The sequence below is a fragment of the Anoplophora glabripennis genome, unplaced genomic scaffold (assembly GCF_000390285.2).
Source record: "Anoplophora glabripennis isolate ALB-LARVAE unplaced genomic scaffold, Agla_2.0 scaffold85, whole genome shotgun sequence".
NCBI lineage: Eukaryota > Metazoa > Arthropoda > Insecta > Coleoptera > Cerambycidae > Anoplophora > Anoplophora glabripennis.
The window spans coordinates 674,923-702,109 of NW_019416361.1; the positions used below are offsets into that span (position 1 = coordinate 674,923).

Here is a 27,187-nt window from a genome sequence, read left to right on the forward strand (position 1 = left end):
TATTTTGTTTTATTTTTTAAGTGATGATTTTATCGTCATCATAAATTTAGTCGTTATGTTGTCGTGAGCTAAATTGAAAAAATTTTAAAATGAGGTGCCACTCAATTTAAAGTTTAAGGGTACTTTATGCCCCTGCCTAAGGGGTAGCTTCCAAGATACCAAAACTTACGCCATCACGTGTCCTCCTTGAAAAGAAAATCGACGTCTCAGGTTTTTTGTTTTTTTTTTAATTCTGATATTTTCCAGCTGGGATGTTTTAATTGAAACACGAAAATATAAATAAACCGCAAATAATTTCTCTTATCTATTTATTATATGTATAAAATTGAACAATACTAGAATATGCGTTAGAAAAGATAAAATATTTCTTACTATCACAGTCTACCCTTAACACAACAGAGTTACCAAGTCAAAACCTTTTTTTTAAGATTTATGAGAAACGACAATGAAAATACAAGGATAAAAATTTAATGAAGGTTTTGACTAAGCAGTGATATGGCATTTTTTATTTAACAATTTTTATTGTCATTATAATGACTAAGGACTACTTAAATTTTATATAATACAAACTAAAAACACAAAATAAAAGATTTATTATGATCTTTGACATTTTACATTGATCTATTTAAATAAAAAATGCAACTTTAAAAAATATGATTGTCTATAGTAGAATGATAAAGGAAAGAACGCATTAGGCAGTCACGGTCCTGTCGCATCGTGGACCCTGCCAATCTCGATTGCATGCGGTGGAGTTCCTTCCCATGTTTTATAATGTATGCATTTGTACTAGACGTTCCTGTGCTCGTCTCGCTCGCATCGCATTCTCCACCGATCTTTTCCAAAGAATCGATGCGATCGAGACGAGCTTCCTCTTCCACATAAATAATTTTTCTAACTACTAAAACAATGCCTCAACTATTTAAAGAGCAGGAACAGGATTGTATACGATTGCCAAATGCGACTGATTTTGTAAAAGACCGCGATCAGCTAAGGTCAGAACGGACCGCGAACGCGTTCTCTCCTTAATTATAAAATATTACGTTTGATGCAAAATTGTCAAAGGATCATAAAGGCGATAAAATTGCACTTGACGCCCATAAAATTTGATAAAAATACATTTAACATCCAATCGTGGACAAATTATATAATGGTTATCCATGATCCTTTTGCAAAATTTTCGTTCAGGACATTTAAAACATATGGAATAAAAGAATAGAACGAATTAAAAGTTTCACGGAATACATAATCTAATTAAAATAATTTACTCATACGGACACTCATAAAACAATCTTGGGAAGAAATTAATTACTTATAGAATAATATTTAATCATTCGTCACTTGGGGTTAAGGAAACAACGTTTAAATCCTCGACATTCATACGTAGATGTCTGTTGGTACTTAGGATGTTTTTTAGACAGCTGTTCGTCAACAATTTTGAGCAAAGTTTCGACATCCATTTCCTTACCATACTTCTTGAACACTTCACATATACTCTGTATGTACCAGCTTCCTTGCTGGGTGTCCCTTATTGAAAAGAACCCTGGAAAAAGCGACCGAAATTTTTCAACCGACTTTTTAACGCCAAAAAGGCTTTATTTTGGATTTACAGATCTTGACTCTCTTAATAACCGGGGCATTATAACTGATAGTCCTTATAAAATATTGTATAAACTTTTAATACATATTTATAAAAATAAAGCCGATAAATATTTCCAAACAAAGAATGTCACTTCTCGATCTCATAATATTTTACATTCGCAAATACTTCACGGACCCAGTTACTTCACATTCATGGATTAGTGGTTGTGAAGTAAAAGGGGATGTGAAATATTGCCAAATGTAAAATAATATGACGTCAGTGTCAGTACACTATATTCAAAATTTTTAAAGTAATGATATTGTAGGAAGCAACTACTCTGCGGACTACATGTCCCGTCCAGCAATGAATATCTAGTAAAGAGCAAAGATCATTCGTCGGTAGAATCAGCAGATATAGATCACTTTTGAATTTATCAGTTATCATCAACAATTAACATTAATATTCTTACCTGGTAGTGTGGAGAACGCGACAAGCATATCGCCGTGTTTCTTAACAACATTTCTGGTCATGGGCACTCCGTCGTTGTGCAAATTATGTTCTTGCCTTTCACCTCTGAAAATTTAAATATTTACCGCACGGCCGTATCTAAATTTTATGTAAAATACCTGCAGCACTGAAATATAAATATTTTAGGTTTGCCAGCCATGGCAGGGCACTTTTCACCAGAAAATTTGTCTAAAATGTCATCGATAGCCAAACCCCCATCGTCTATGCCGTAGATTTGGGTAAATCCGCCTTGGATTACTTTACCGCTCTCGTCGACATTGCTCCCATGACTCATCATTATCAATACGGATATGTCAGCCTTTTTAAGGGAACTGTCACCGGAGAACCTGGATATTTTGGTCACCATCGCCTAAAAAAATCTTAGCTATTAGGCAATGTATCGGTTTAAGACAGCTACAGCTGAAAATCGACATGTAAAGATATTTTATTACAGAAAATAAGCTGCAGTTAGCAGCAACTAAATATCTATGTAAATGCAGGGTATAACTTCAACTGAAGATTAGATTTTCAGGGACAATAGTAAAAAACACTAATCTGAAGTAACTTTTTTATAAGTCAAATGAATAGTCGAGTTATAATTCATTTGTCTTGTCTACTCCGTCACTGAGCAGTACCCAAACTCAGTTGTATCAGCACGCTCATCAGTTTTGCCTGTTATTATTCTTTTAAATCAACTGAAGCTAACAAAGTAACAGAGGTGAAGCTGCAATGTTAGCACAAACGAAGTGCCGAATATTAAAAATAATTAATATTTTGTGGGTACATGTCTGCAAGTGACCCGTATTATGCCAAGCGCCAGCCTGACGCAGGATGGTCTAACCGTTGAAAGCGACAAGAAACAACGTGCAACGCGGGATATGGTCCCCGGAAAAGGACCACGGCAGATTAGCGCCAAGGACCAGATACTTATACCTGCGACCGACTCTACACCTCGAGAACTCTCCAGTGAACGCTCGCCCCGGCAGCACTTCTTTTTCACTAACTTTGTTTTCAATAAAAATACTTTTATTTTTACCATTGAGAGTTTTATTTTGCTGTACACCAATCAATTTTTTTGCACGATGTATTAGATATAAACTAATTGTGGTATGTATATGAATAGGTATGTGTTTATAATTGTAAATAAAATTAATTTGTTTTAAAATAATAGTTTTTTCTGTTCTATAAACTGCATATAATAAAAAATAAATATAAACATACAAATTTGATAATTTGATATTTTTAAAATCATTTCAAGTTTCTAATAAAAAGTGCTAATTACTATTTTTTTAAGCACTGTGTTTAGTTTGTGAGTCTGTGTCAATGACCTCTGATATTGACCTACTTTAAGTGATCTACATAATATCAAACCACCTGTGATATGATAAAAGGGTGATATTTAGTGATGTGTGTTGTGTAGTGTTATTTGTTTCAGTATTTAGCGATGGTATAGTGTGTTTGTGTGTCTTCATAGTTAAATTTGTGTGATATTGTGAAAAAAACATGTATACAACTCAAGAAAGGTGAGATTAGACAACAATACATATCTTAGCTCGCAATTGGGCATACGCTCAGCGTTATTTAAGGTTATAATAGCTTGTCGAGTGGCAGGTATGAAAACTATGAAAAAAGTTCATTCCAAAGTTTGAAAAAAACAAACTTATGTATATCTAAATTCAAACACAGCCTCTAGGTATATAAATATGATCCACATTCAAAGTTATATCCTGTATATAAAGATACTTTAACTGAATATCTAGTAAATAACCCAATGAAAACCGAGTAGGACCCTGTTACGAACCGCGTATCCTTAACTCTTGTAACAACCATTTTTAATCTAGAGGGTGTAATTTTGAGTGGGAATCATATTTATACAGAGGCTTCCTTTGACCTTTAGAAACACGTATCAATAGTTTATTTTTTCAAATTCACCCCCTTCGCTTCGTCACCGTTGACCCGCACTATCTCCCTCCACATGCACTGTAAGTTGCCAACAATCTTGTTATATAAGTACATGAGTATTACGGTGGTGGCGTACACAAGAATTAAAGTGCATTTTAAAAAACTAATTATAAATTGACCATTTATTTGTTAAAAAAAAAAGAATTTCAGATTCGTATTCAGGGGAACACATACTATTATTACCCCTAAAATACTGAGGTTCACTTAAATCCAAAATCCAAATCTACTCTTACTTACAGCCTTTTTTAAATCCTTGTGAGTTTCTACGTTGAAGCCCATGTCCTTGAACAAGGTACGTAGATTTTTCTCATCTAGTTCCGCCCCCTTACGTTCCTGCTTCTCTTGCAGGAATTTTATATTATTAATAATCAGTACGTTTCCTCTGTTTTTACCCTTCGTATTGTACGTAGGAATACGAGGATCCTCTTGAATGTTCGGTTCATTAGAAGTTGGTAGAGAATGAGTACTTGGTGCTGTATTCAACGTAGTCCTAGATTCAGGGAGGTAACTGCTGTACCTCGGTAAGACTTGGGCGTTTGGAGACGGTTGGATCGGAAGTGTCCTTTGAGGAGGCTGCTGAAATGTAAATGGCCTAGCGTCGGTGGAATAAGGGGCTAATTTACGAGAGAAAATACTTTTGTATCCCCCTTCGTTAGCAGATGTTAAACGTGCCGTGCTAAACGGTGGGGCGTCGATCGCATGAGTTCTGTCACCGAGCGGTTTTAGGATATTCGAATTGTTGCCGAATAATGATCCACTGTTTGTAACTGCTAAAAGATAAATATTTTCATGTAAAAGGGAAGCGGAACGGGTTGAAAATTTTGAAATTAACAAAATATTTGAGCAAGAGACGATTTTTTTTTTATCAAATTTTTTTCACATTTTTATCAAAAATCGACATGTTGCATTGAAATTTGGTACAAGTAAATGTTTGAAGATGATAAATATGTCAATATTCATTCAAAAAAACTAATCATTTACTAGAATAACTAAATAAATTAAAATTTCCAATGCCCCGTATGTCATGAATGTACATTAGTAGTTTGGAAACAATCTCACTTTATGAAAAAAAATTAATGGACTACGTACTACGTCACATTAAATTGGATTTTTCTCGTAGATAATGCATTCACAGCAATAAATACCTTTTTCTGTGTAAGATCAAATTTTGTACTATAGTCCAGAAAAATAAGGAAAAAATGAGCCAACTTTTTTACTCTGAGATTTTTGTATCATTGTAGGTTTTGAGGTCAGAAAACATATGGCACACACGCAACCACCACCAACATACAGCACTTATTTCCTAAATCGTTTCGGAGATAGAGGGCGTTGAAATAGAATTTTCTTTCCCGCTTTTCCCTCATAACTTTTGAACCACTCATCCGATTGCGGTGAAATTCGGAACACAAACACTCCTTACAATCTTATATAAGCTTCTCAAGTTTGAACCACTTAGAAGTGTGTTTTATATGCTACCCCCTGCTACATTATTTCAAAACTTCAAAAAAATTAATTCATTTAAATAAAACAGCTGCACACCACTTTTGTCTCATTAATTTTGAAACTGTTTCGTCTTTTGTTTTTTTTTTTTTGATATATGCCTTTATTAAGGAAATTACTTACCGTTTTGTTAGCCTCTGCAACCAGTAAGCGCATCCTACTGTCGTAGAAATAAACATGGTAAGTGAACAAAAAAAGCTTGATCGTGCAAAAAAGTATTTTTAGTGCTAAGGGGAAAAATTCCTACTTCAACGTCCTCTAATCTCCAAAATGTAATGTAAATGTAATGTAATGTAATTTAGGAAATAAGTTACCCGTTACAATATCTCAATAAAAAAGCATTTTTTCGAAAAAAGTTTCAAATAAAAGTTGTTCAAAATTAAATTTTCTACAAAATGGTATCTAAGAAAAATTTTGATTTTCCCAATAGTTTTCCCGTATACTCTAATAATGTTTTATTGTAACATATGATAGTAATAGTTTAAATAATTAGATGGATTTGACAAGGTCTAAGGACGCTTAGAGTGTACGATAATTCAAGAAACAGAAATCTTGAAAAAAAATAGATAAATTTTGAACAAATAGATTGAAGATGAATTTTTAAAGACAAAACATCTCAATCTGGTTCGAGCTGACAGTATTGGGGGTCATGAAGGCTTGTAAAAAATGTAATAAAATTTCTAAGCTCGTATTTAAAAAAATTAAGTTGATGGTCCTGGAGAGACGAAACGTTACATATAAAAATTGTTTATGCCATTCGATAGAAGGCAAAAAGTGGCCATTAGAAAGTGTTCTACTTTTTTCAATATCACCTCAAACAAGGTTGAAAATAAACAAAAACAGATTTACAAAATTTCGTTTTTTTTTTCAAATATTTCGAAAACTAATCATGCTAGCTTTGATTTTTTAGAGACACAATGTTGCTCCTCTGATTACGTAACTCTGTGTAAATTCTTGGAAAATCTTATATAGTTTTCCCGATATATGTCTGTATCTCAAAACGATGTATGTTACTGGTGGTTGCGTGTGTGACATGTTTTCTGTCCTAAAAACCTACACTTTTTTATAAAAATTGCCAGAGTAAAAAAGTTTGCTTATTCCGTCTTTTTATGTCTAACTTTCCTGGACTATTACATGTGATGCAATGTCCACAGGAAAAATCTAATTTTTTGATATTTTATTTGTTTTTTTTTTTCAAATTCCTCTATACCTGCTATATTTAAATATACATACTAAGCATAATTTAATAAACCGTGTGGCTTACTTGATTTTCCGAAATCCTTATTCGTCACCCTCACAGAACTATAAGCTGTCGACGTGTATGTCACAGATCTAAAATAATAAAAACATTGTTAATTACCTTCTTTGTTCATTCTACAAACATTCTACTTGTGACGTGTGTGTTGTATACTTAATAACGTGTAACAATATGTAAGCATATACAATTAATTTTAAGTAGCACCGTTTAAAACATACCGATGCTCCACTGTATTCTCTGATAATCTCCTTTCGTACTTAACCTGGCTAGTTGTGGTTGTGTCTCTGAAAATAAAAAAAAAATATAAATTAAATTTAAATGAATTGAACCATGGATACTATTTATATTCATAACTTTTACCAAACGAAGACGTAGTTTATAGTTTCAATGTAGTTGGGGCTGCAGTAAAATGCAAAGGGGATTGGACAAGGACATCATAATGTCATTTTGCACCAGTTTTGTTAAGTGCATATTTAGTGTCTTTTGAGTATTTAACCTATAAAGAAATTTTTAAATACCTTATTCAAGCCCTGCCTTTCAAATTGATAAAAGTATCAAACCAAGAGTAATAAAATGGCATGTTTGTGAAACAATTTTGTTATGCTGTAGCGTTAAAGTCAAATGTACAAAAGAAACTAGATCTTACAGCTGCCGTATAGGACATTTTTAGTATACGACCTAGTTTTTATGGTCACTGTCTGTAGTACTTTGATGTTTCTGGCCAATAATGAACAATTTCAATTATTTTGGCAGAAATATGTACCTAAATGACCATTATTCCGAAGCTATCAATCATATCATCACATCGTCAGAGTTAAATGGGAAAAAAGAGGAAAAATGTAAACCAACTAACGATACAAAAAATAATAAAATAGAGATGTTTAATAACTGGTATGAAGCAAAATATATCGCACTTTACACTGATAAACATGATGCAAATATATGGTAAGATCCATCTTTAAATGTAACAAAATGAGTAAGGTAACGTTGGTACATTTATTTTAATATATTTAACATACCGTTAACTTTGCATGCAGATGTCAAACTCATTGGTCTGCCTTCTAATATAACATAGTACGAAAGTATATTATCAGGTTAAAAATATAAATACCAAAACTTAATAATTTAATTTTAAAAAAAACAAAAACTTGGAACTACTTGGAAATATCTTAAGAAGGATATCAAAATCCCAATTGAAATTTTCTGTTAAACTTAATAATTAATAAATAATAGCCTTTAAAACAAATATTCAAAGCAAATAAATATGGAAGAGAGAAGTATGGATTATCGATTATCCACTTATATGATTTGTTAATGCTAACAATTACATTTCATAATTGTGTTGGTATTAATAATATTTACATTCCTGAAAACTGATATTAAGTAAATAAAAATATCAAATATAAATGAAATTTTATAAATCAAATAAATAATAGCTAAGTAAACAAAACTACAAATTTCAAAGTAATGTAAACAATTCTTAGTACCTAGATTGTCTACTTATTGATATTAAAGTTCAAAGGGTTGTACATATTACACAAAAAATTAAATTATTTAAATAACGAACTGATATACCTATTTTTATATAAAAGTCAAATGCCTCCAATTTTTATTCGAGGAATGATTGCATCATACATTAGTGTACAAAAAAAAAAATCAAAACAAAATTATTTTTATAGGATACCTAAAAAATACAGTACGTTTTTGACCATTACTTTCCCAGTGGATAATCCTAAAAGGGCCCCTTTTTGTCACTGATGTATATTTATTCCCTACTGTTAAAAGAGACTAATCAATAATTTGATATTCACTTCATACCTTATCTATTGAATGAACTGTTCGTTTTTTTATATCAAAACGAAAGTCAGTTCTTCGTAAAAATATAGTACCTAATATATTATCTTTCTAGAAAAATAAAAAATATACTTTATTTTCCCTGTCGATGCAATTACCACCACTCTAAAATTATTTGTTTCTTAAAATATATGTTACTTTTCACTAACTTTTCTTTATCTATAGCTGTGAACAAATAATTGTTGTGCGACATAATTTTCAAAATTACAAATACATATTATTAATTTGAATGCAACTACAGGTACAGTCCATACGATATTTGTTGAGGTAGAATCCCAAGACGACGTCTGCGTCATTTTCTTTGCATTTGACACACCCGAGGTAGAAAGACATTGATGGTGTGGCGTTCACAGCAGCAGTGTTACGAAGGCCTGTTTCTTCGGTTATTTTCTTGGAATTCTATCTCAAAAAATATTGTGCGTATGGATTGTAAAACTGTACATACCTCGTCAAGAAATTGTCTCAGAGGATTTTTGCAAGTACTAATCAGCTTTGTATTTGCAATCTGCTTTCTCATAAATAACTATTTACTTTGGCAACCTTTAATAGAGGTCTGATGGATTTTTTTACTTTATCTTAAACTTTCAATGTTTATAAACAGTTTTAGGTGAGGATGATTTATTTATATATAATAGTATAAGATGTTTCACAGACATTGTTTATTAAACATTAAGTTGTATATGTATATTTTTGGAAATAATTGTTAATTTTTGGAGGTTTTGACAAATTAGTAGAAAGTATTTTAGGTTGTTTGTTATTGTTGAGTCTTCATTGTACATAGTTGTTCAAGTGATATTTGGTTTCCTCTTCCTCTTTACATATAGGCTTAGATTGGCTGATTGGCTTTCCTTAGGTTAGGTTGTGTTAGGTTAGATTAGGTTAAGGTACTAAATATTTAACATTTAAAATTACAATTTTTTATTTTTTTTGTCTATAACAGGTAACATTTTAATAAGATACTATTACCTTTCAACATTTTAACAATTCAGTTCAACAAAATCATCAGTAAATTATACAGACAAACATAAATAGCTTTCGTTTTAGTAGTATACCTTTAATTTATAAATAGCATTTAACTTTAACACGTCTTGGTACTGAGTAATTCACGTAAAGCATAAAGAAGTAAAGAACATACATTATTTTTCTTTCCTTTGTAACCGTGACAGAATATGAATATGTTATTATTCTCTGATTTCAGCAATTCAATTAAATTTAACTTCCAGCAAACCTTGTGTGAACACTTTTACAAATTATTGCACAATTTTATTAAGTTGCACAAATTGTCTCACCCAAACAAAAGTAGTTTAAACTGTTGTTTTCAGATAGAAATAAGTTTGTGTGCAACAGAACAGACTGTTTGACGACAGATGAGTATTTTCCTTTGTACATATAATAATCTACTATGTAATAAATACATATAAGGGCAAGAAATCTTTCGTGGATTTAAATAAGTAGATATCAATGTTTAAGATAAAAAAATTTAAAACAACTTTTAAGTGACTCACCCTATTTTACCCGATACAGACTTTTTTTCCTCTTTCTTTTGGTTTTTCTTGAACATAGTTATTTGTAATAATAATACACATATAAAATGTAATTAAATTCTACTATTATTTAACTAAATGGCACAAATTCACTATTTCTGGAATCGCAGTCCTCAAGCTTTAACTATCTATCTATCTATATTCATTGCCATCACTTATTGCACTGTAGAAATACTGAAACTGGAGAAAAAAAAAGAATTTTATCAGATAATTTTTATGATAAATATTTACAACAATTCCTTGTAGTTATGCAACCAATAATGTTTCATTCATGATCATGACAGGTATACACATTTTTCATGTACATATTCGTTATCTGATTAAAAATAGATATTTTTAAAAATGCTTGTAGTTAATAATATTAGCACTAATTTATGAAATGTGGTGCGAAAAACTGACACGTACAAGTTGTTAATTCTTTTATATTAAACAACTTCACGCGTTATTCCATAATTTTTAAGCTCATTCTTTTCAGTAACTGTTCTATTTCTTTAACTTACAAACCTTATTCTTACTTGTGCGTTGTGCGTGTAGTATATGCTCGAAGTTGTGCGTACAATTAGGTTTGTTTGTTTCTGCAGCAGTCTTAGAGCATATACTACATGGACGAAGTACCGTCTCTTAAAAAGTGTAGGCGTAGTACTGATAGTTTGGGCACAGTATAGAAAACATTAAATTCACTGCCTATCTAACCTATTTATAAAAAATTGACCCTAGTTACATTTTTTATGTCGTTTTACGTGACTGCGCAGAGACCACGCGCAAGTAGGGGAGTCTCAAAAGCTGAGAGCTAAGCTGGGCTTGTTGGTGGACTAGGGGTTGGGCTTGCTATTGCGCATAGATCACGCGTCCCTTTACTGGACTTTTAGAGCAGAGGGGTTGTGGTCCACAAAAGAGGAGGAGTGAATTTGGGTGAGTACCGCGAAAAAGGAGACGAGTGACAGAGAGAGAAAGAGATAATTTGGGTATTTTCTTTCTCTCTCGCACAAGCACGTGATTGGCTAATGCAACTCCTTCTTCAACGGTTAGAGAAAGAGAGAGAAGAAGTACCCAAAGTATCACCCTTTCTCTCTACGGCGTCTACACTTTTTAACACGCGGTGTTTTCTCTATGTAGTACACGCACTGTATAACCTATTACGTTGACTGAATTGTACTACAGAATATTTCAATCAACGCCTATTATAAGGCTTCTTTTAGTACTGTCAGCGGATAGACGAATAGAGTCTGTGGAACCAAAACACACCTATAGTTTCACATGTAAAATGTTACTTACTGAAACGAAAGATCCTAATGTAAATGCCCTTGTCCTTCATACTCTACGCGGGAAACTGTTGAAAAGAACTTTGCTAGCTTCACGCTAATATTCGTTGTCAAAACTTGACTGTTTTAAGGGAAACTGTTGTTGTTTTGTGAATTGTATTAATATTAAATAATAATGACTTTTATTTTAATCAGTTAACACAATGTTAATTCATCTATTTCAAAAATTCGCAGGTGATTCATTGCTTCTATTGTATCTATCTAACTGTGCATAACGTTAAACAAATTGGGTACTCCACCATACTAATTATTTATCTTCGTAAATATTGCATTGCTGATCTTAAAATATAGTTTATTATAAAATATTTTAACAGACCATTTATTTTTGCATTTTATTAAAAGGATATATACATATTTTTTAAACAAAATTAAATATTACTAAATCTGTTTAACTTAACCTTATTTTTTATTTTAGAGTCATCTTTGTAAGTGAAAATGAATGATTAGTGTATTAAAAACATAATGAATGAGGGAGAAAAAAGCATTGTGAATGTTTGCCAAGAAAAAAATTCAGGAGAAGTATTAAAAAAACACAATTATGAAGTTGTGACCCCTGTAAGAAGAAGTACTCGTATTAAGAAGGTAAAAGTATCAGATGAGGTGGGTAATAAAGGAGCACTCGAACTAAATGACGCCTTAAAAAATATTGAGTTACCAAAAGAAAAAGTACAATCTGAAAACACCACTTCTAATCAGGCCAATGCAGATACTGACTGTAACAGTAGTACTGTTTCAAGTGTAAATAAAGGTTTAGACGCAAGTGATACAATTTTTCAAATCAATGATGGAGAAGAAAAATCTCTTGAGGCCATGTTTGATGACATATTTGAACAAAGGTACTCGAAAACTCCTAAAAAGTTAAGTAATGATCAAGTGAAAGATAGAAAATTTTTCAAAAGAGATAGTTCAGAAACTTCAAAATTAAATTTCTCCAGTTACCTGTGTAACAGTGGCAACTTGCCTGCGGAAGATGTTAGTAAAGTTTTTAAAATCATATCTAAACCTAACCCTTTATCAGACATAACAGCTGACTCAAAACCTTCTTCAAAACCTTTAAAAACATACTCAAATAAAAGAAAGTGTTTTCAAAAAACTAATGTCATCGAGAGTTTCGGTTTACCAGATCATCCGATAGCACCTGAGAATATACCTTTGATAGATGATGAATTAGACGTAACAATTGAGAATGTGAATGACATAACAATTTTAGATATGGAATATATTACTGAGCCCTGGATAATTGCAGCGGAAGGTGAAGACTTATTTCCCGTTGTGGAAGAGATAAGGACAAAATCTGAACCTACGCATGATCCTTTTAAGAAAAACGGATCATTCTTAGATTTTGCAGACAGTTTTGAGAGTTTTATTGAGCCTGCAATTTATACATCTGCGCCTTTCAATTCTCGGGTTTCCGGAAACGATTCATTGGCTTTGAAGACTATTTCAAAAAACACAAAAAGCATTCACAGAAATAAAGAAATTGATATAGAGGCCATAAAAATTAATTTCAAAAAGATTCTTAGCAGGACAGATATTTCAGAACCTCAGAAACAGGTAAATAAACCCAGCAATTTCACATCAAAAAAGAAAAACTCGATCTGTTCAAAAAACGCTAATATTTCTTCCGCAAATACAGATATATTGTTTGTTGAAGAAAATAGTTTAACAGTAGATAATAAAGAGTTTGAATTTTCACATAACTTAATTGTGCCAAAAAGCAATAGTTTAGGTATAAGTGATGAAAATATATCAAAAAACGATAACAAAAGAGAATCTAATATTATTGGAAAGAAATTAAGATCGTCAGTGGGCAGTGGTGAAGAAAAAGAAGAGAGGGACAAAAGTAGAGACAAATTAAGGACTTTGTCAAGGAAACAAAAATCCTTACCTGCGGATGAAAGTGTTGAAGGTGTATTACCAAAGAAGGTTTCAGAGACTGATAAATTTATTTCAAAATCCAAGTGCAATTTACAAAAAGAAAAACACTTAGACCAACAAAAGAGCACGAAAGAAGGTGATAAAATAACTTTTGAGTGTAGCTGTTTTGATAAACGAATATTAAGGTCAGCATTCCAAAACAGTCCAAGTGAGGTAAAAAGTTCCAATGAAAACAGTACAAATGAAATAAATAACGACGGCGTTAAAAAATGTGACTGTTCGATTAAAGTAAACAGTAGTAATGTAAATAGCGTGATAGAGAAAGAACCCGAGAAATCCGAGACTCTTAAAAAGAAAGTACGGTCGAGTAATTCACATGCTAAGGTAGAGCAGAATAAAAATATTTCTGAAATTAAATCGCCAGCAACAAATGTAAACGCAAAAAATAAAAGAACTTTGAGATCTGCAAGTCAAGAGTCTTTAGAACAAACAAAACCCTCAAATTTATGTAATATTGAAGACCTTAATCGACAACGAAACAAAATAGTATCTGATGTAAAGGTTACCTTAGAAAAATGTAAGTTTGAGAATGATCTGAGTCTTTCGGTAACGGACAGTTCCACCAATACCACATCAAATTTTCAGGAAATTCCACAGGAAAACAAAGGTATGGACAAATTACTTACTCCACTGAAACAAGGTAGAAAATCAGTTCCTGAAATAATTATTATTTTAAATCCTTTAGATATGGCAATATTAAATGAAAAATTACCTGAACATTCAAAAAATGCATTTCATAATATGTCACCACCTAGAAGAAAATTGCGTTCAACTAAAGCTGCAACTAATCAGATCACAACAGATCAAAAAGAAAGAGGTTTGGTTAACGAATCCAGCAGACAGGATAAAAAATCTTCGTGTGATGCTAAAAATGTAGCAGTAGAATCTTCAAGTGTTAATGAATCGATGATTGACAATTCGGTAGCTACATTGGAAGGGAAAAAATCTGAACTCGAAGAAAGAATTATCGACAACAAGGATTCCCATAAAACTGAAATTAATATCAAAACAAGGAGAAAAGACAAATTTATATCGAAAAGTTTAACATCTATCGACTCTTTAACAAGCAACGGAATGGAAGGAATAGAAAATAAAGTGAAAAAACATCATTCGCTTTGTTCGGAAATTAAAACTGCAGAGGAATATAAAAAAGATTCTGAATTTAACACAATTGAGGTAGCAAATTTACACCATGATACAAATTTGATTGAATTTCTAAATAAGGAACAAAATAATGACGAAATATTCAATACAATAGCAAATAGCCAAACGATTGATAAAAACATTTCTTTAAACTTCCCACTTTGCAGTGTATATTTGGAAAATACTGACGTCAGTATATCGGAATCATACACAATAACAGAATGCACGGTTTTAGAAGAAAATTGTGAAGCTGAGCAGTCAGTAGATATAAAAATTAACAAGTCTCCTACAATGAAGAAAACCGAAAGAAACGATGAGACTGTGAATTTAAAATGTAACGTGAAGGTCAACCATAACTTAGACCTAAGCAATAACTACACATGCAGTGAATCGCAAAAAGCAGAAGAGAATGAGAATTTAAAAACTGACAAATTACCCCCAGAGGACAACCAAATTGTACAAAGTGACGTCAAAAACAATGTATCAGAAGCGTGTAACTCAAAAGTTGAGGATTTGTTGAAGGAAGAAGAGGATAAAATTATGTTTACAATGTCGCTAACGGCTAAAACGGAATCCACTAAATATTCGGATAAAACTAAACTATTAGATGAAAATATCTGTATAATATCTGAAAAAATAGTCATGGTGGAATATACTAGTGCAAATTTATCATCCGATTCCCAAATTTCTAAGACTAAAACAGATAGCATTAAAGAAAGTAGTACATCTACTGTTGAGCCACCTGAAGGGACCATAGAAGAGAATGGTAATGTTCTCGTTGAAAATAACAAAACTCAAGATATTACTGAGACAGAATCACAAGACCAAGGATCTGAAAATTCTTTGAAAAATGAAAACGTAGCTCAACAAGATACATGTAATAAATTTGAAGAAATAGTTTTGGAGAAACAGAATTTGGCTCAACGTCCTGAGGAAATTATTTCACCTATCAAATGTATATCCGATGAAACACATTTGAACAAATTAAATTTAGATAAAAAATTTAATACAATACCTCATACGAATACAGATAAAGAGATTCTTGATTCGACAACCAACTATGACATACTTACTAAAAGCAGAAATAAAGTTGAAGACAAGTCAGAAAAGGTGGTAAAGCACCCAGGATCCAGTGCTAGGCTGAAGGAAAAAAGAAGGAAATTACTTGGAGCAAAAGCCCTTTCTGCTGAAGAATCAATAAAGAGAAGGTCTTCAAACGAATCGTCCCATCCCCCGATGATTAAAGAAACCTTGACTGATAGCAGTCATTCATGTTTGGAACTTCCATTAATACCTACTAAAAAGCGAGGAAGACCTAAAAAATCGAAAACGGAAAATGACCTCTCACCACAGAAGCCTACCAAACCTAAATCCAGAGGTAAGCCTCCAAGAAGAAAATCGAGTACTTCCGAAAATGATCCGTCACCAGAGAAATCTACTCAACGTAAGTCCAGGGGCAGGTCTCAAAAGAGGAAATCAGATACATCCGAAAACGATGTGTTACCAGAGAAACTTACTAGACATAAGTCCAGAGCCAGATCTCAGAGAAGGAAATCAGATACTTCTGAAAATGACCTGTCACCAGAGAAACCTACCAAACCTAAGTCCAGAGGTAGGCGTACAAGAAGAAAATCGAGTACTTCCGAATATGATCCGTCACCAGAGAAATCTACTCAACGTAAGTCCAGGGGCAGGTCCCAAAAGAGGAAATCAGATATATCCGAAAACGATGTGTTACCAGAGAAACTTACTAGACATAAGTCCAGAGCCAGATCTCGGAGAAGGGAATCAGATACTACTGAAAATGACCTGTCACCAGAGAAACCTACCAAATATAAGTTCAGAGGCAGATCTCAGAGACGGAAATCAGATACCTCAGAAAATGATCTGTTACTAGAGAAACCTGTTGGACATAAGTCCAGAGGCAGGTCTCAGAGAAGAAAATCAGATACTTCTGAAAACGATATGTCACTAGTGAAACGTATTAGACATAAGTCCAGGGGCAGATCTCGGAGAAGAAAATCGGATATTTCCGAAAACGATGTGTCGCCAGAGAAAGCTACTAAACTTGAGTCGAGTGGCAGGTCTCCAAGAAGAAAATCGTTAGATGATACCGACCTATTACGTAGATATAAGGAATACCGTAAACAAAAAATAAGAAGTAAAAGTATGGCACCAAGTACTTTGGAAAGTAGAAGAAAAGCGAAAGACCGAGATAGTCTGGAAAGTAGCAAATACTGGATCGACTTATACGCTGCAAATAAAGATTGTGAAGAAGACAATACGGATTTGTTAAATAAGTATAAAGATGAAGCGAAAAGCAGAAACGTGGCAAATAAAATTGAAACGATGTTCAGAAGTGGAGATGAATTACAAGGCATAAAAAATTGGACATCTAAATTTAAATCAAGAAAAGTAAATGAGTCGCAGGATGGTGTAACATCCAATAAAGTATCAGAGACAGACGCTAAGAACAGTATAAATATAAAGAAAAGTCAAAGTTTAGGGAACCTATCATCTATGGAGAATATTCATCCAGGTACTTGAACGTTTTTAAAATTTTACTTTTTAAATATTAATTCATGAAAATTTTTAGGCTCTAGAGACTTCAAAGTAGGGGACATCACATGGGCACAAATAGGATGGCATCCATTTTGGCCCTGTTTGATTACAAAGGAACCGGGGACAAGCAGTCATAAAAAGATATGTAAGTTATTGATACTACAATATTTATTTGTTTTTTTGTACCTTAAGCCTCTATGTGACTTTTAAAATCATTGAATATTATATTTAAAAATTTATTTTCTATTCCCATTAGTTTTGGCTATTATGCCATATACAGTGATTCGGTACTTATCCGAAAAAAAATTTTTTTGGATGTAGTCTTACAAATACAATTTCGTAAACAAAAAAATCAGAAAGGGCAGTTCGAAAATGATTTAAAAATCCACTTCTACACGGCACTGGAATCTGGTACATTGTGAAACCTGACCTAGCACAAGACGACCGGCACTGCTGCAAAATGTAATAAAAAATGAATGGACAAAAACTTGAAAGGATTTCGCAGCACAAATGTTGTCTTGCTTCACCATAAATCAAAACGATACCCATCAACTCCGAGTTGCTATACACGTAAGCCATTTTTGGTACTAACTTCTAAAAAACTATTGTAAACAGTATCACAACGACGTTCATACTAATTGTAAAATCGGATTTTAGTATTCGGAGTCGCGGGGACCATTGCGTAAAGCACACAACACGAATGACGCTAGAGACTACAGTTGTCCAGCAATGTTTTAGTTGAAAGTATTACAACTTCTCAGAACCTATAAGGATTTTACAAATTTTTTTTACGATATTGACTCCATTTCTCATGCCACATCTATTCCCATATTTTTTTGGATAAGTTGTGAACCACCCTGTATAGAAAACAACTTTAACGTATAACAATTTAATATATTGTTTGTTTTTCTCTGAAAATAAATGTTTATACTAAATTGAAGAGGACTACAACTTACCGCTGTTAACCTTCATTGTGTTATAATAGTAAAAAAATTCAATGAAGATGAAAAGAAAAGGCTATGCTTCCTTACTGCTTGGAGTTTTATGTCTTTATATTAGATGTTATCCTATGTTGAATTTTTAGTTCAAGGGATATTAATTATATATTTTCGAAATTTTAATGGTCATAAATCAAAAAAAGAGTTTTTAATAGTCGTGTGTCCGGAACATTTAATTTTCCAGATATAGGGTGTTGAATTTAAAAAAAAATGTACGATATTGATTTTAATACTTCATAAGGGCAAAATAATTTAAATAATATAATAATTTGTTTGGCAAAAAAAGTTATAGGAATTTATTAGGGCAATATTTTTATAATTTTAATCTTGACACTGAAAATTTTTCAGAATATAACAGTAAAATTAAATAACATGTCATTTATTAAGTTCTTTTATTTTTGAAATAGGTACTTACTGCAATATTATTGTGCTGCTATCAATTTTACTGAAAACTATAAAGTAATTATGCATGTTCAGGGACGTTTATCTATCCCTGTTACCAGTTATAAATATCAAAATACGTTAATTATATTTTTGGTGAATCATATACAACCAATATAAACTTTTAAATAACAACAATACAATGTACTATATAAGTTGGTTTTTTAAGTTTTACTCGAAAATCAGTCTTTTTTCGAAAAACATAACGTAGTATTTGTAGAAAATTGAAAGACAAATTCGAAAATATCATGGTTATTACCCTAAAGCAGTGGCGTACTATTTTATTTAGAAAGATATGGCACCGATACCCTGTATCGGTGCCACTGGAGCATGTAAATTTTAGGAAAAGCCTTCAGATTTTGGACAATGTTTACATAAATACATGTACCCAATTTCAAATTATTTCTCTTACAAGTTTTTAAATTATAAAAAATATTTTTTGAAGTTTAACACCCTCTATCTTTTTAACGAAGCCTAGATAAAAACTTTATAGGAAAGACTCCCCTTAAAATCCACCAAAGAATACGAGGTTCCATTTTTGGTCACCATTTGTGGATCACCCTGTACATTAGTTTACCTAAACACCAGAATTTTTTTTTTTAAATTCTCTTCTCTTTAGTTCAGGCTAAACGCTTTCAGAAGGAGATGTACCATGTTCGTTTTTTTGGGGACAATGGAAGAAGAGCTTGGATCAGCAAGCAACAGATAATGTTATATTCTAATCGTGACGATTTAAAATTATTACGGGAGAAAATGAAATACGAGGTAAGAAAATATTTATCCTAGACGATGTCATCCTTACCTGACCGATATCGATTTTTTTTTTCTTTTTTAGAAGAAACGTGTACCATCAGGATACATTGTAACATCAAAATCTTTACAAAAGTGGGAACGAGCCATAGACGAGGCAGAACAAGTCAAGTTAAAAAGTGTAAAAGAAAAATTGTTGTTTTTTACTGACATAATTTCCAAAATAAATCCACCAAAAGAAAGAGAATCTACACCGCCTGGTGTATCCATTTCAGTCAAAAGAAAATCTGATGAACTTGACAAGAGTGCGCAAAACTGCTTGTCACCGCCAATTAAGAAGAGTAGCGACGAGAAAACCAAAAGAATGCATAAAAAGAAAGTTTCGGGTGAAAATGAAGCCCTCAGTGAAAGCAAGGAAGAAGTTATCGAGGATATAAACCAAATCCATCAGATCGAAGACAATATTGAACAGAATGAAAGTATTTTGAACAAAACACATCCGAGACGACAAATTGATGAAATCTCGGAAATTGATTCCAAAACGAGTTCTGATAACATTACAGATTCTGACACCTCACTAAATGCCATGGAAGCACAAAAAACCTTGTATAAGAGAAACAACTTGTTTAAAGGAATCTCGAGGGACAAGGTGTGTCAATACTGCTTTAAGCCCGTAGAGGTTCTAAAATGTCGAGGTAGATGTAACGGCTCGTATCATGTTTCTTGTTCGTTAAAAATTTTATTGGAGAAGATTCCCAGGAAAAGGAGAGAAAAAAATGTTAATAAGGACACACTAGATCATTTGAATGTTGAAATAATAAGAAATAATGTAGATAAATCTACTCCAACTGTAAACTCGGAATGTTTAAATGAAAGCACAGAAATAGACGACCAAACCGTTCAAAACGGTGAAAATTTTAAGTCACCGTTAACGGCCCAAGACCAAGTTCAGATAATAACCGTTCCTTCTAGCGTGTACAACACCCCACCCAGAAAAACTTTTCCTCCGGATTTCAAAAACATGACTTTAGCCGAGCAAATTGACTACAAAATGAAGGAAATAATGAGAAAGTTCGAAACAAAAACGTTTTATGCAGACTCGTGCTCCGACTTGAGTTCTGAGCAGAATCCAGGAAAACTTACTCTGTCACAAGCTACTGGTGTAAACACCATGATTACGAACCTTAATAAAAGCGATGAAAGTAAAATTAACGAATTGGGAACGAACGACGGTGCTAAAAATGACACTAACCTCTCAAACGATATACAAAAGCTAACAACTTATAATAACATTGACAAGCAAATTGAAAAAACACTAAAACCGATAACTAAAAAACCGTTTTACGTCAAACACGTTACAGCCGACTGTGACGGTTTAAAAACCGACACGATTCAAGAGGAGAAATCAAACGCTGATAAGGATTCGTTCGGCTGCTCAGAGGTGGATCCGAAAAATTTCAAATGCGGGTTTTGTACATCCGACTTATATCCGTATTGTTTCATTTGCCACCTAGCTGTTTCCAAGAAGGGCTCGAATATACGACAGAAATGTTCCATCTACCCGTGTGGACGATTCTACCACCCAGAGTGCCTGAAAATGTGGCCGCAAACGCAGTGGTCGCTTATCCAGACCACTCGACACAAAGATTCTGATAAGGACATGGACAGTTTCGTTTGCCCGCTCCACGTTTGCCACACTTGCGTCTCTGACGATCCTCGGGCCGCTACCGCGCGGTGCTCCGGCGATAAGATTGTTAAATGTTTGCGTTGTCCTTCGACTTACCATTCCTCGAATCTGTGCGTCCCGGCTGGCACGGCCATCCTCAGTTCCTCGCAAATCATCTGCCCTAGACACAGGGAGAAAAGTAAATCGTACACCATAAACACCACTTGGTGTTTCCTCTGTTCCGAGGGCGGGAATTTGATTTGTTGCGAAACGTGTCCCACTAGCGTCCATCCGGAATGCTTGCCCGTCAATTTGACGGACGACGATAAGTTCATCTGCGAGGATTGCGAATCCGGCAGGCTTCCTCTCTACGACGAGATCGTGTGGGTGAAATTAGGCAAGTTCCGTTGGTGGCCGGCGTTGATTTTATTCCCCAACGAAGTACCTGATAATATAAGGAATATGAAACATAGCATCGGCGAATTCGTGGTGAAATTTCTAGGTACTTATGATTATTATTGGGTTACCAGGGGGCGATCGTTTTTATTCCAAGAGGGCGACGCTGGGCAGTGCAATTCGGTGAGGAAGAAAGTCGATGCGGCGTTTAATAGAGCCGTAGAAGAGGCTGTGGTGGCCCACAAGCTAAAAAAAGGTTAGTAATGTTTTCCTTTTATACTCGTAGCAAATTTTAATCGTCAGTGTTGCGAGAAACTACTCCGAGGGCTATAGGCCCCTACCGACATTGAATTATACTCGCAACACCTAGGTGCAACAGCTAGGGTCGTTCGTCAGTTTAACCCACCAGGCACAGACCGGTTTCGGATTTATTAGTCCTCATCAGTGTGTCATAGGTGAGACAACCGACGAACAAACCAGCTGTTTTGCCCGATACGGCGTTCGTCGGTTGTCTCACCTATGACACACTGAGGAGGACTAATAAGTTCAAAACCGGTCTGTGCCTGGTGGATTAAACTGACGAACGACCCTAGCTGTTGCACCTAGGTGTTGTGAGTATAATTCAATGCCGGTAGGGGCATACAGCCCTCGCAGTAGTTGTTTCTCGCAACACTGACAATTAAAACACTGTTTTCGCCCTCTGTGGGTGGCAGTCGTGCAACAAGTACCTGCAATAAAGCAGGTCGCTTCCTACTGTAGCCATTTGAATGGCACAGTTCGGAGTTAGCACGACAGATGGAGTCATTTGCGCTCCTGCGTACAATCGTAGCAAGTTGATTTCCGATTTTACGCTTTTTCAGAATTTAAACTTAGTCAGGAAGTTGAATCAATCACATCTTTAAAACCGCCGCCATATATAAGAATAAAAGTGAACAAACCCGTTGGTAATGTCCGACATTTGGACTTAGACCTTAGCAGCACCAATGCCTGTGAGTGCGATCCCAACAAACCCCATCCGTGTGGGCCAGAGAGTGACTGTTTAAATAGGTAAGCCATCTTTGAATTAACTAGACTCTTATTGTTTTTTTTTATAAGTTCAGGAATGTTGTAAGCACATGCAAGAAGTTTCAAATCGGCTAAATTTGAATTCAATTTTGTTTTTAGGTATATTCACAAACGAAACGAATACAATTTTTTTCGAAAACTGTTATCATCTCTTGTCGGCATTTTCGTTAAATTTTTAGTTGATAAAGTGAGTCTTTTTTGTCACCTAACTACAAAATACTTTTATATTTTAGAACGTCAATTTTTTGCATTCTAGAACAAAACAAATGTCAAAATAATTTGTCATTTTTTCGAAACTTATGGGCAAGTTCCATAGGCTCTGCTGAAGAAGGTAACAATTTATTTGCGATTGAAATTTTACTTTGTATAGAATCTTCTATAAATGTCTCTGCTACCGTATTTGAACGCCACCCTCCATGTTGTTTAATGGTGGTAATATCGGCCCCTGCATCGCCTAAGAGAGTGGCGGAAGAACGTCTAAAGCAGTGCATATGAGCTTCCGGACGAGGCACATTGAGATAAGTTGCTATTTCTTTTGGCATATTCCTTATTTTGTTGATGCCAACCACTTGGTTAAACATTTTTCCCTGACATACTTCACAAAAAATCTTTGACTTGTAACTGCTGGCGTAAAGCACAGTATTTGCGGTATATCTTCATTTGGTCTGGACTTTAAGTCACAAAATATCTCGTAGTATGAGTTTTGATATTGGGAATTCTTATACTAATTTAAATTTTTGTCTTTTATATTTTCAATTATTGAAATGACCTGAAAAGTTGTCCAAAAATAATGAAATCAATCGATTTATATTGATTTGAATTACATTTTCTAGCAGGTGCTTCGTTTAAAAATCTCTCAATTTCCTCTTTCGTTAGAATTGTGGACTTTTTCGAACGGTATTCAACTGATTTGCTTTGCAAATATGGTATTAGTTTTAGAAATTTTCTGATATTTACATTATTTTTGGCATTCAATGTACTTTTTAACATGGAATATACTGACCATAACGTCGAAGGTTTAATTTTATTAATTTTATGTTCAAAATATGCCAGTAATGTCGCTTCGGACACTTTTTAAATTTTCTTCAAACTACATTGCCCTTTGAATTCGTTGTAGGCAATCTCGTACTGTCTCGAGGATTTTTTGGAAATTAATTGTGAAACCACTTTGTGCCGCTTCCAGTACTCCCTGGTAAATGCTCGATTCTCTTTCCGAGTTCGTTTTGAATTAAACACTTAGAATATGAATTACGATATATAATTCTGACACAACTATTTCAAATAACTAATTTTTAGTATTTTTATGTTGCTATCTTTATGATACCACACCTAAACCAGCTTGATCGAAACACGGTTCAAAGGACTTCAAATATAAAATAAATTGTTGTATATAACACAATTGTCTTATTTTATTGCAGTTTTCGAAAAAATATTGTTTGCATCTCGAACGCGAAATCCTTTTGAGTTCTCGAATGGATATTTTGCCTCACTAAGCTCAGCAAAATAATTTCCATTCTTGAACGCAAAAGTACCATTTCACATTCTAGATACAAAAATAACTAATTTCGCATTGAATGTCATTTTATTTCCACACAAAATATCGTTTCAATATTTTCAGAAAATATTTAGAGAATTTTTATCTTTAATTAGGTAATTAATTAATCCAAATTTCATCACTCTACTGCAAATGTTATAACAAGTTTCAATACTATTTTGAAAATAAAGCGTTTTCAGACTTTTTCTTACTTATGCAACTTTAATTTAAACTTTAAATTTGGTCAATTAATCCTAAAACACCATGTATAATTAATATTTACTAATTTATCCAATTCTGTTATTGGGTTAGTCAAGGGCCCATCGATTCGATACAGTATAAAAATCAACCGAACCAACGTTTTCAGATTATTACTAACGGAGTGCAATCCAGAGGTCTGTCCCGCGGGAACAAGATGTAAAAACCAGTCGTTTGAAAAGCGCGAGTACCCACCACTTGTACCTTACAAGACCCAAGGTAGGGGGTGGGGTTTAAAAACGCTCGCTCCCATAAAAAAGGGACAGTTCGTGATAGAGTACGTGGGTGAACTGATCGATAGCGAGGAGTACCAGAGGAGGATTCAAAAAATGCACCAGCAAAAGGAGGAGAACTATTACTTCTTGACTATCGACAAAGATCGCATGATCGATGCCGGTCCAAAAGGTGCGACTAAATAATATTTAATCAAAGAATTATAAAAACTCTTTATTGATATTTTGTAGGTAATGCAGCCAGATTCATGAATCACTGTTGCCAGCCGAACTGTGAAACTCAGAAGTGGACTGTGAACGGTGACACGAGAGTCGGTTTGTTCGCTACGGAAGATATACCTGCGGATACCGAACTGACGTTTAATTATAATTTAGAATGCGTTGGTAAGGAGAAGAAAGTTTGTAGATGCGGCGCATCCAACTGCAGCGGCTTTATTGGAGTTAAAGCTAAGCAGGTAAAAAGTGCTACTTTTTATACGTCATATTACTTCACATCCACGAACACTTCACAAACTCAATTACTTCACATCCACTTATTAAACAGAATGGATCAGAGGTCGTGAAGATGTGAAGTAATTGAGGATGTGAAATATTTGCATCTGTAAAATAATGTAACATCTAAAAAGAGATAATAAATCAAGTCAAGTCTTTCCTAATACTTTATTCATTTCTTTAATTGTAAAAAATTATAATATCAGTACTATCGTAACATGGTGATTTTTGTTTCTGTTTAATATTTTGCTAAAGGAAATATTGGCGTGAAAAAAATTTGGCTTGTTTTTACAGGACACCGATATAAGGAAGCCGAAGAAGTCTGTGAAGAAAAAGGTACCTGTAGAACCTGTAGTATTACCTCCTTGCTTTATATGCGGTAAGAAAGGTCTTGTAATATCCTGCAACAACAAAGTGTGCAACAAAACGTACCACCAAGAGTGTTTGAAAACCACGGAACAGGTCGAGGGTAAGAAATCGCGTCCGATAAATGAATGGATATTAATTGTACAGTTTATTTTTTCCAGGGAACAAATTTATTTGTCCGTGGCACAACTGCAGCGTATGCTCAAAGCGTACGATTAGGTGTTGCGTAAAATGTATTAATTCGTATTGTCCGTCGCATTCCGACGGTAATATTAGGTACGATAACTTGCTTGGATTCGTGTGCACGACCCATGATCCCGTAAGTATAACTAAACTATTTCCTTTCGCTTTTTTCGTATATACAGGGTGATTTATTAGAATCCGTCAATATTTTAAAGGTAGGTTATTGCAGCATGAGTAAACATCACAGTTTAGCAAGTGTGAATGTGTTAAATGAGATCGTGATGCAAAAGTGTAACAATGACAACTTCTACTTCCCAAGAATGTTGTGTATTAAAGCAGCGCAGAACATTGTTATGTTGTACTTAATGGAGAAATTGTACGTACAGGGTGTATTTATAAATTTTGACCAAAGAATTCCCTTATACTTTTCCAGATTGGTATACACCCTGTATATATATTTTTTCATATTATTGCATTTCTTTTAATGTTTCTCAGTGTGGATATTAGTCAATTTTATTTTCCCCACATTCAAATACATCACCCTGTGCAATTATGGTGATAAATTATTATGGGCATACTTGAAACTATTTTTATTTTTTTTGTATTTCCTAAGACGACGCTACCTAATGACGTTCAGCCAGTATATAAGAGGAGGAAAAACAACGTAATCACAGAAGAGACAGCAGTAACTTCGACAACTTCGGACGACGCCGACGACGACGAAGATTGGTTACCGTTGCTAACGAGGCTTGAACGTATGCGTTCGAAAGGAATCGCTTCAGTCGATTCGGAAAGTGATAACGAATCAAACATTAACGCGCCTTCTACGTCTTTGATGGTTTACAATTACGAGTCGCAAGATGAGGACGCGGTTTCGAGCGCAACGCCGATCCATGCGGACGGGGAGATGGTTGTTAAAAGGAAACGTGGGCGACCGAGGAAAGTAAACCGACATGAAAAAAAAATTAAGTTAAGTAATGAAGAAAATATTGGAATCACTGCCAGTTCCTCTACAGTAGAAAATAGGCTAATTAATCTTAATAATTCTGAATTAACTAGTAGGGATAACAATTTAGAGAATCGATAGGAGTCTCGGAGTTCCAGGAAATTCATATTTAGTTTGTTTTATAGAAAAATATCCATATATAATTGGCAAATTATGTTTTATACAGTGCTTCTTAGGGCTATATGCGAAATAATTTTATTTATTGATATTGGAAAAATATTATGATTGATTTTCAATAAACTTTTATATATGTGTGTTTAATTGTTGTATATTTTCAAATGAAGTTGCAATAGTGATAATAAATGGAACTTTTTTAAATCTAATGGTTAATTTATTGCCTTGCGAAGCGTTTCATGACCTTTTCAAGAACGCAACTTGGACTCCCACCTCAGTGTTATTATACCTTATGTGTACAATAAATGTTACCAAGTTTTGCAAAAAATTTAAAATGTATAATATGCATAAATTAAGTTTTTCCTAGAAACTACACAATTGTGTTATTAATGCTATTAAAAATTCTTATGAAAATGATATTTATTAGTACACGGTCCTTTTAAACTGATCTATGCATATTGTATACCTAATATTTACAAACGGCATAGGAGTAAATCTTGTACTTGATAAAAATCA

The 27,187-nt window shown here is 33.7% G+C and overlaps 2 protein-coding genes across 4 annotated transcripts; one reads left to right on the forward strand and one right to left on the reverse strand.

Annotated features, from left to right (window-relative positions):
- Positions 1-294: 294 nt before the first annotated feature.
- On the reverse strand, positions 295-10,384 carry LOC108917125 (caspase-1). 2 transcript variants are annotated; one of them, XM_023454250.1, is made up of 7 exons: positions 10,166-10,384; positions 7,025-7,090; positions 6,813-6,880; positions 4,286-4,815; positions 2,206-2,456; positions 2,049-2,152; positions 295-1,540 (listed from the first exon to the last, which is right to left on the reverse strand). In XM_023454250.1, exons 1-7 carry the CDS (start codon positions 10,219-10,221, stop codon positions 1,335-1,337), a joined length of 1,281 nt encoding a protein of 426 aa, XP_023310018.1. In that variant the 5' UTR covers positions 10,222-10,384; the 3' UTR covers positions 295-1,334. The 2 variants fall into 2 exon arrangements, with proteins under 2 accessions (XP_023310018.1, XP_023310017.1); XM_023454249.1 differs by having other exon boundaries at positions 4,286-4,818.
- Positions 10,385-11,597: 1,213 nt separating this feature from the next.
- On the forward strand, positions 11,598-26,855 carry LOC108917152. Of its 2 annotated transcripts, XM_018723624.1 has the most exons (12): positions 11,598-11,700; positions 11,942-14,071; positions 14,150-17,146; positions 17,204-17,314; positions 19,228-19,373; positions 19,444-21,676; positions 22,281-22,467; positions 24,387-24,682; positions 24,742-24,965; positions 25,297-25,471; positions 25,530-25,687; positions 26,165-26,855. In XM_018723624.1, exons 2-12 carry the CDS (start codon positions 11,989-11,991, stop codon positions 26,636-26,638), a joined length of 9,084 nt encoding a protein of 3,027 aa, XP_018579140.1. In that variant the 5' UTR covers positions 11,598-11,700; positions 11,942-11,988; the 3' UTR covers positions 26,639-26,855. The 2 variants fall into 2 exon arrangements, with proteins under 2 accessions (XP_018579140.1, XP_018579139.1); XM_018723623.1 differs by having other exon boundaries at positions 11,942-17,146.
- The last annotated feature ends 332 nt before the right edge of the window (positions 26,856-27,187 follow it).